The 10,088-nt window shown below is 41.8% G+C and overlaps 1 protein-coding gene across 1 annotated transcript; it reads left to right on the top strand.

Annotated features, from left to right (window-relative positions):
- The first annotated feature begins 219 nt into the window (after positions 1-219).
- Positions 220-4,865, top strand: LOC100216593 (Eukaryotic translation initiation factor 3 subunit B). Its single transcript, NM_001360043.1, has 11 exons — positions 220-447; positions 1,317-1,557; positions 1,942-2,088; positions 2,202-2,330; positions 2,461-2,589; positions 2,666-2,749; positions 2,845-2,969; positions 3,064-3,262; positions 3,354-3,886; positions 4,128-4,236; positions 4,335-4,865. The coding sequence occupies exons 1-11, from the start codon at positions 326-328 to the stop codon at positions 4,677-4,679; spliced, it is 2,163 nt and encodes a 720-aa protein (NP_001346972.1). The 5' UTR covers positions 220-325; the 3' UTR covers positions 4,680-4,865.
- The last annotated feature ends 5,223 nt before the right edge of the window (positions 4,866-10,088 follow it).

Below are 10,088 nucleotides of genomic sequence, written 5' to 3'. Positions count from 1 at the left end.
GGGAAAAAATAGTATTCGAAACGGGACGGTACGGAAATTTCCCGTCATGTTTTCATCCATATTCCTAAATCTTTTGGAAAAATGTGGTTCCCAAACTAGCGCTTAAGAGGCAGATCGGGATCCTCTCCATGGCCCACCTGTCATCTGTGTAGTCGTGTAGTCATAAGAAGAAGAGTCTCGACTCGCGACTCAAAACCAAAACCCTCCATCCATTCTACACGCGCCGCCGCACTCCTGTACACGCCCCGCCGCCACCGCCTCCACCACCACAGCGCGCAGGAATCCCTCGTTCTCTGAGGGTTTCAGGCGTCGTATGTAAGAGAAGATGGCGCTCTCAGTATCCATGGAGGGCATCGAGGCGCGGGCGCGGGATCTCGGGGTGGACCTCTCCGCTGTCGATCTGGACTCCATCACCCTCCCGGCCGGCGAGGACTTCGGCATCGTCAGGTAGACGCACGCGCCGCCTCACGTCAGGTCCCAATCAGTGACAGGCGCCAGCTTAGCGCGCTTAATATGTGGTGGCCTTGGTTGCCCTAATTCTGCTTTTCGCAGATGCGATCGTCTACGGTGGGATTTTGTAGGTTTGGTGCAATATTAGTGTGTTCTGTTCTAGGTCCTGGCATCAGCTGATGTGCAGAGCAAATTTGAGCGATTGTTTTTTCGGGACTGACAGTACTCCGTTGTGGTTGGACTGGTACTAGTGTGTTGTGGTTGCCAAAGACGTTTTTAGATTTTTTGTGTTTGTGGTGGGCGTCAATCTGACGCCTATTTTTACATATTACTCTGGCAAATACCAAAAGAATCTGATATCATATAAAACTATGTAGTCTTGATTTGCTGTTTGCAGCTGCAAGCATTTATGCTGGTTTGTGCCGAATTGTTGACTGTCTCGTTTAATATGCTGCTAGTATATTGTTATGACTGCTCATTTTGTGCAGTAAGCATAGTTCACGAAATAGTAGGCTAGAGGCCTGTTTGGTTTCATGCTTAAGACGCCACAACTTGCCTAACTTTTCCGCCTAAGGTTAGTTACTTAGTTCTTCGATTCGAGTGACTAAGCTTAGATATGTTGTGGCGTCTTAGGAAGGAAACCATACATGCCCACACAAAGGTTAATCAGGTGCAGTAATACCAGTTTTGCATAGACAATACCTTTGCTTGCCAGCACGATGAGAATGTAAATCTTTAGTGCTCTGAGATATGCATTTAGTACAGATGACTTTTATATGATTTTCTGGGTTACAGTATCCTTGATTTGTTTTCAGCGTTGCTTGTTGCTACTTGCTATTTGCTTATAATATCCCTACAATTTGCAGTGATGACGAGGAGGTACTTCGTGGTGAGGATCTTCCAGAACTTGAAATGGGTTTGTCCAACATTATTGTCGTGGACAATCTGCCAGTTGTTCCTCCAGAAAAGTTTGAGAAGCTTGAGAATGTCATACGCAAGATCTACAGCCAAATTGGAGCGATAAAAGAAAATGGTCTATGGATGCCTGTAAACCCAGAGACAAAGAAGACATACGGTTACTGTTTCATTGAGTATAGTACCCCTCAGGTATTTTACTTGTTGGTTGCGTTTTCTTCTTAGTTCTTACCTGCACAATGAAGCAATGAACAATGGCTTAATTATGTTACCTGTTCAATTCATCCCTCGCCGGCCGTTGCCACCATTCTTGTAGTTTGAGTGATGGCTTAGTATTGGTTGTTCTATCCAAACATGCCAGCATATGCTTTTGGAATGCTGTATAAACTAACATCTATGAAAATGTTTTGACAATTTGAATTTCATTATTTTTTAGTTCACCGTGTTTGCTTTTGCCTCTTTCAATCGTTTTGAATTCCATTAAATTATGCATACTGTTGGATCGTTGAAGCAGAAATAGGTCTCCTTTACTTACTGCCAGTTAGTTAATATGTAACTTTCTTTGGTTTTTGCCAGGAAGCTGAGCTGGCTAGGGAAAAAACCAATGGGTACAAACTCGACAAGTCTCACATCTTTGCAGTCAATTTGCTCGATGATTTCGAGAAGTACATGAAAGTTCCTGACACATGGACCCCTGCTGAAATTAAGCCATACACTGCTGGAGTATGTTTTTCCTTCTACTCCCTGGATGGTTGCTTCTGTTTAGTGCTCAATTTTTTTTGAAGCAGCTACGTTTATCGTGCAACACTGCTTAATATATTGATACTGCATCTCAGGAAAATCTTCTGAAGTGGCTAACTGATGAAAAGGCCCGAGATCAATTTGTCATTCGTGCTGGCACACTAACTGAAGTTTATTGGAATGATGCAAGAAAGCTAGCACCTGAGCTTGTTTTTCAAAAGCAGGTATTCAATTCCTTGCATTTACTTGTTGCTGCAATTGATTAAAAGTTAAGTCCATGGTCTGTTACTTCAGTTAGTAGAATAACATCCATATAGGTACTTACCCTTCTGTTTTACTTCATTTTCTTTCCAGTACTGGACAGATAGTTTCATTCAGTGGTCCCCTCTGGGAACCTACATGGCAACGGTTCATAGGCAGGGATCACAGGTGTGGGGCGGTGAAAATGGCTTCGAGCGTTTGATGCGTTTTGCTCATTCCATGGTACTGGTTTTCACTATGCTGAATTGTATCCAATGTTTAAATGTTCAATGTTCTAGCTGACAGTGACTTGCAACAGGTGAAACTGATTGACTTCTCTCCTGGTGAGAGGTATTTGGTCACATACAGCAGCCATGAGCCCAGCAACCCTAGAGACACACATGTAAGATACTGTCACATTTAAATATCTGCTCATAGATTTTCTTTCTTCTTAAGAAATAGCTTTTACTTTCTGACTAACCAATATTAATCTTGTAGAGAGTTGTCCTGAATATATTTGATGTAAGGACTGGGAAAGTGATGCGAGACTTTAAGGGAAGCGCTGATGATTTTACTACTGGCGGGAATATTGGGGTTTCTGGTGTTTCATGGCCTATTTTCAGGTGAAAGCATAAGTGCTGTATTTGTTAACCGCTGCATAAACGTTTTCTTAAGTTGTTCCAGCTGGATGCTTACTATATTTTTACATGTTCAAAGGTGGGGTGGTGGAAAGGATGACAAATATTTTGCGAGGCTTGGGAAGAATATAATATCTGTATACGAAACAGATACATTCTCCCTTCTTGATAAGAAGTCTCTGAAGGTAGAAAATGTAGTGGACTTCAGCTGGTCTCCCACTGATCCTATCATATCTCTGTTCGTGCCTGAAATGGGTGGTGGAAATCAGCCTGCGAGGGTGAGCATAAATTTGTGGAACAGATACCTCTTATACCATGTTTATTCAATAACTAATGATAAAGGCTAAAATTGATCTTTTCTGTTGAAAGGTGAGTCTAGTGCAAATCCCTGGCAAAGAGGAGCTGCGACAGAAAAACCTTTTCAGTGTCAGTGATTGTAAGATGTATTGGCAAAACAGTGGAGAATATCTTGCTGTTCAAGTTGATAGATACACAAAAACAAAAAAGAGCACCTACACTGGGTTTGAGCTGTTTAGAATTAAGGAGAGGGATATCCCAATTGAGGTCCTTGAACTCGAGAACAAGAACGACAAGATCATTGCATTTGCATGGGAACCTAAAGGACATCGCTTTGCTATCATCCATGGTGATGGCCCTAAGCCTGATGTTAGCTTCTACACCATGCGAACTTCCAATAACACTAGCCGTGTATCCAAGCTCACAACCCTCAAGGCCAAGCAAGCTAATACTCTGTACTGGTCTCCTGCTGGGCGCTTCATAGTTCTTGCTGGACTGAAGGGTTTCAACGGGCAGCTGGAATTCTACAATGTTGATGAACTAGAGACAATGGCAACAGGAGAGCATTTTATGGCAACAGATATCATGTGGGATCCAACTGGGAGGTGAGCTAGTCACTGGTTTTAGAAATTTCCTGATTCAACATACTGACTGGTATTACATAATATAGTTAAAAATACCTAATCCAGTTGACACTTGCAGATCACCATCATGTTAAATTCTATGCATCTTGTATGCATAAATTTGTATATTTCTAAATTTTGGCCACAGTCAGTAGTCATACTGTGTCTTGGGTACCCATAGCCCTAAATGTACTGAAATGATTTTGCAACTCCTTTTGTCCAGATATCTCGCGACTGCAGTTACCTCAGTTCATGAAATGGAGAATGGCTTTCAAATATGGTCCTTCAGTGGCAAGCATCTTTACAAGGTGTCAAAGGATCATTTCTATCAGGTAAATGTTCAATCATTCTCCTTTTGGATGCAGTTCAATGATATATACAATTGTCTTCTGTGGTAAGTATCTTTTACATGGACTGAACGGTGGTACAGTTTATATGGCGCCCGAGACCGCCCTCACTACTGACGGCCGAGAAGGAAGAAGAGATCTCAAGGAACCTGAAGAAGTATAGCAAGAAGTACGAACAAGAAGACCAGGATGCATTCAATCAGTTGAGCGAGCAGGACCGCAAGAGGCGGACACAGCTTCAGGAAGAATGGGACTCATGGGTTGCCAAGTGGAAGCAGATGCATGAGGAGGAGCGTGCTTACAGGAGGGAGCTCAGGGATGGGGAGGCCAGCGACGACGAGGAAGAGTATGAGGCCAAGGAAGTTGAGGTGGAGGAAGTCGTTGATGTCCGTCAAGAAGTTCTTGCATTCGACCTAGATCAGGAGTGAAAACACTTATTATAGAATCTGTTGATTTCTTTCCTGTTGGTGTTAAAGTTCATTGGGGTCGCATTGCATAATAGGCCCTAGTGATCAAGTGCGCAATTTACTGATCGTTGTACTGCTTATTTGTACACTTGCTGCTTGAATTGTTGGATCATGTGTTTAGATATCAAATTTTGCTGCTGGATTACTAATCTGTCTGGTTCTGCAAAATTAGTTGTACTGCATTCACAATTCATCTGCTTTCATATTCCCTCTTGATTACGTGTGGCTTAGACCAACTCCAGCAGTCTGGCACTCCGTATCCCTAAAACGCGCGGGCAACACATTCTCTCTCATCTCCGTATCCGTCTCCGTTTCCAGTAACACTCCCCATCCCACTCCGCATGCAGTCTATGACACCTGGGGTCCGCCAGCAGCCGCGCGCGCACGCAGAGAGCTGCGGAGAGGAGAGAGAAAGTGTGGAAATGGGGAGTGCAACCACTGGCCGTGCGTTTTACGGAGCCGGATGCGGAGCCTGCTGGACTGATGAATAGTGTGCTAGACTCCGCAAAATAGGGATACGGAGCCGCATGCGGAGTGCTGCTGGAGTTGGTCTTATACAAAGCGGTCGATTACAAAGTTGGATTTTGGTGCGGATTTTATCAGAATGTGGTGACCCGGATTTGTATTTAAGTAATACGGCGATCCTTTCTAATTCCATACGAGGAATGTGGTGAAGTTTTTGTTCTGTTTTTACTCGTTTTGTGAAAATAGAATTAGGGCTTGTTCGTTTGTGCCGGATTGGTGGGTCGGAACGATTCCCAACCGGATCGCTTCTCTAATTTATATAAACTTTGATTAGCTGGAACGATTCCGAGTCCAATCCGACGCAAACGAACAAGGCCTTAGTTGATGTACCAGTATATCTTTATGGGATGAATATTTTCTAAATTTGTTTGTTCGTCTTGTGGAATAGGATTGGTTCATACACCACCATATCTTTTTAGAATTACCAACTCATAATATAGGACGAATGTGTTTAAAAGGAACCATTGCACCTTTGGTAAGAAGGGGATTAAGGGGCGCTCTTATGACTTGTTATTCATTATTATTTAATTTTAGTCTACTCAATCCCTCCAATCCCATATTTTAAACAATCCTTTTAAACTCTCCAGTCCAATTTCCCACTTCGACATATCCAGTTCCTAGTACCCTGGGGTAGGAATGGAAACGGACGGACCAACTCTTATATGGTTTAGTTTGAGGAATAAGTTACTACATCATTTTGTCACTTTTTACATTTTTATTTGGTTTGTGTAATGTAATAAGTTGATCTACCACCAGCTCATATCTCATAGTTAGTTTTCTCATAGTTAGTTAGTACTAATACGAGAAATAATGTTATTCTACCAAATTTAAGAAATGAGTACATGATGCACCACCTTATTTTGTATGGAGTGATTTATCAAACCAAATCCCCTATTAAAGTTTTTGTATTTTATTGCTGGAAATGGATCCGAGGCAGAAATGGCCACAAACAAAAAGAGTAAAATACCCGGGAACAAAAAAAATCTACATGAATTTAAATAACGAAGGAATACATATGGAAACCAGAAACTTAATAGGGTGTTTGGTTTGATGATTAATTTAATTCATTATCTTCTCACTCACATTTTTGTTTGGTTTTTGGAATGTAATGAGTTGATCCATTACCACCTCATTCCTCATAATTAGTTAGTACTAACTGGAGGAATGAGATCATCCCACTAAATTTAAAGATTGAACTTATAATGCACCGCCTCATGTTGGATGAAGTGATTTTTCAAACCAAACACCTCTAAGTTAATAAACCCATCTAACATGTTTAGGAGTCTTACTGAAGTGCCTCATGAGCATTCTTGAGGGCCCTTAATTAAAATTACTAGAATAACAATTGCTTAGATTTATACGATGAATATCGGTCTATCCTATCTAAAATAGAATCGTACAAAGAAGGATGGGAAACATCTCATCCTGCCTCCGTATTCTTCCTACAAACTAGGATCATGACTGTACCTTGTGACTAGAATAAAAAAAATTAAGTTCGAATATGTGTTCTACTATTATAAACAATAATATTTTAAATCTGATATCTACAACATTAATTATATATTGAGAAGAAAGCTTAAGCTAAGGACACCTGCGCTAACGGAAGCGAGGATACTTCCACCAACATGATTCACAAAAATCACGGCAAGGACAAACGAAAACAAAAGGCCAACAAGACCGATGAGAGCGCACCCTTCAAGAAGAACAGGACGGTGAACTACGCTAAACCCTAAACACTAAACATTTTTTTAAGGACTATCCTAATAGAGCGAATCATCATGAAAAAATGATGTCAACACAATGATTGCTTCCAAAGGTGGAGAAATAGGGTACGATAATTTACCTTTTGTCTTCTCGGTTTTTTCAATCGTCTAGTTGGTGGTGTCTAGTTGGTGGTGGATTGATACGGGTGCTAATGTCCACGTGTGTTTTAATATTAATATATTTTCTTCTTATCAGGTGTTGGGACCGACTGACGCGTGGTCGAGTGGGCCCAAGCAACGAGAAATAAGAATGCTCTAGTGCTCAACAATACAATGGACATAGAACAACAGTGTCTTGTTAAGCGTGTCTCGCGTCAATGTACAATACATGGATATTTATAGGTAACCAGGTGGGTGAGCATGTCCTTCTAAGTATGATTATGCCTCTGGTTACCTGTGTCTTTCGCAAATTATTCCCCCTTGGGGGTCATTATATGTCATTACAGCGGGGTTAAGTACAACCTGATTAAATACACCATAAACTCTACCTCAGGATGGGGCTTACAAATGGGTCCGAGTAGGCCAACAAGGCGCCATTTGGGCCCATTCCATAGTCCACGCGGGCAGGGAGCGACTATCTTCGCTCGGGGGCGTCCGGTCTTCGAGTCTTGCCAAGACATGTACTCAGAGTTGTGGCGAGCGAAGTCTTGAAGAGCCCCCACTTTGAATGTCAGATCCCTTCGCCTCTAAGCTTTCGTCAGCTCTCCAACCGAGGCTTTCCCTTTGGTACAGGTTGAAGTACCCTTCGCCTCCTGTGACTGATGGAACCTGCTCAATTTATATTTAAAGCAGACCGAACGAGGGGGTGGACGACCTTCGCTCCAACATCAGGTCATTTGGGATTCCTCCATCCTAATAGAGAATGGGTCGCATGCTACTGTTCATGGAATTGGCACATTAGATCTAGAGTTCACTTTAGGAAAGATCATGCGGTTGAAGAACGTGCAAAATGCCTCTGCTATAAACAAAAATCTGGTTAGTGGTTCCCTTCCACGCAAAGATGGGTTCAAAGTAGTTTTGAAGTTCAATAAAACAGTTGTATCTAAGTTTGGACAATTTATTGGTAAAGGCTATGAATGTGGAGGCTTATTCCACTTTTTGTTTTAGATTTTTACAATAAGTCCGCGAACCATATTTGTAGTAGTTTTGACGATATTGCGAGTACTAGTATTATTATTTGTGTCATATTAATTTTGATTCTATGACTCGACTTTCCACCATGAGTTTAATTCCAAATTTTACCATTGGCAAAGGTTTTAAGTATCATAGTTGTGCGCAATCAAAACAACCTCCTCACAAGGCAGTAGAGGAGAGACACTTGACACCTCTAGAACTTATACATTATGATCTTTATGAGATGAATGTTGTGTTGACAAAAGGTGGAAGAGGTACTTCATGACTGTAATCGATGATGCAACTAGATTTCGTTATGTTTATTTGTTGAAACCGAAATATGGAATGCTAGACTCTTTTAAAATCTATAAAATTAAAGATGAAAAATTGATTAGATAGAAAGATCAAATGTCTTAGATCAGATCGTGGTGGTGAATATTTTTCCAAAATCTTTGACAATTCCTGCTTAAAATATGACATTATTCACGAGAGAACACCTCCTTACTCACTCAAATCAAACAAGATTGTTGAGAGGAAAAACCACATGTTGACTGACTTGGTTAATGTCATGCTTGTGTCGTCACAGGAACCAACAGGGGGTGTCACCTGGCAGCCGACACATGAAGTGACGAGAGGTGCACTGCTACTGCGGTGATCCCTGCAAAATGTGACCATGTGTATAGGGGTTCTAGGTGTGCCACCCGACTTGTTTTGCATCCAGGAAGGGTGTGTTGACATTGGTGTATCACTCTACAAATGCACAATAATTAGCTAAACATTAAATTTTGCCCAGATCATGTGGATCAACCTGTGCTGGTTACACCGATCGGCTCCTTGAGCGATTGTCATCTTTTTCTGGCTCGACTATGGTCATAATTAATGAATGTAATCGTGCACTAAAATCAACCAATGAGAGAAATAAACATGTCTAAAATATGCTTGAGTCGATTGTTTACTCTAAAGCGGCATAGGATACATGCATGGCCAAAGGGATAACCACAGGCTAAAAAACTAACATTTTTATCCACATTGTTAACCAAATCTAGAGCTAGATAAACATTAAACCATCTATAGAAACATCTCAGATCTAATATACAACATGGATCATGTTGATGATCTCATGAACAAGCACTACTAAGAGCCGATGATCATACACATGAACATAAATCAGAACCTCCAAAAAAGTTCAACTAGAGCAAATAATGAGACTAAGCATGTAAGCAAGGTGCCAGATGTGTATTGGCCTTTCGAGTTACAACATGCACATGTCTAGCTTGTATGTCATGGAGTGTAGCAACTAGTCATGGAATACACATATGACAGTGTAAAATCAATCTAATAATATGAAGCTTAAAGGTAAATATAGATTGAGACTACACAAATGGGCCTGATTAAATACACCATAAACCCTACCCAGGATGGGGCTTACAAATGGGCCCGAGTAGGCCAGCAAGGCGCCGTGTGGTCCCATTCCACAGTCCACACGAACAGGGAGCGTTTGTCTTCGCTCAGGGGTGTCGGATCTTGAATCTTGTCAAGACTTGTACTCAGAGTTATGGCGAGCGAAGTCTTGAAGAGCCCCCGCTTTGAACGTTAGGTCCCTTCGCCTCCAAGCCTTCGTCAGCTCTTTGACCAAGGCTTTCCCTTTGGTACGGGTTGAAGTACCCTTCGCCTCCTGTGACTGATGGAACCTGCTCAATTTATATTTAAAGCATACTGAATGAGGGGGCCAACGACGTTCGCTCCAACACTAGCCCCTCGAGGGACCGATTCAACTTGGTGAGCTGGTCCCGAAGTCTTTTCGGAGAGATGGACGAAACACTGCCCTCACTAGGTTGAAGTGGTCCCCACAGTTTTTTTTGAAATGTGACCGTTGACAGGTGAAATTTTACTGTGGGACTGTTGGTTTCCCGACGCGCCTTTTCGAGTCTATTGTGCCCCACTAGGATTAGGTACCAATACATGCCCC

The sequence above is a fragment of the Zea mays genome, chromosome 1, assembly GCF_902167145.1.
Source record: "Zea mays cultivar B73 chromosome 1, Zm-B73-REFERENCE-NAM-5.0, whole genome shotgun sequence".
NCBI classification, from domain to species: Eukaryota; Viridiplantae; Streptophyta; class Magnoliopsida; order Poales; family Poaceae; genus Zea; species Zea mays.
This window is presented reverse-complemented; position numbering and strand designations above follow the sequence as displayed.

Bases quoted from the DNA above. Each gene is read 5' to 3' on its own strand.
- LOC100216593 (NM_001360043.1), top strand. From the start codon at position 326: ATGGCGCTCTCAGTATCCATGGAGGGCATCGAGGCGCGGGCGCGGGAT. The intron at 2,089-2,201 runs GTATGTTTTTCC...ACTGCATCTCAG, and splicing joins TTAAGCCATACACTGCTGGA to GAAAATCTTCTGAAGTGGCT. The intron at 2,750-2,844 runs GTAAGATACTGT...TTAATCTTGTAG, and splicing joins GCAACCCTAGAGACACACAT to AGAGTTGTCCTGAATATATT.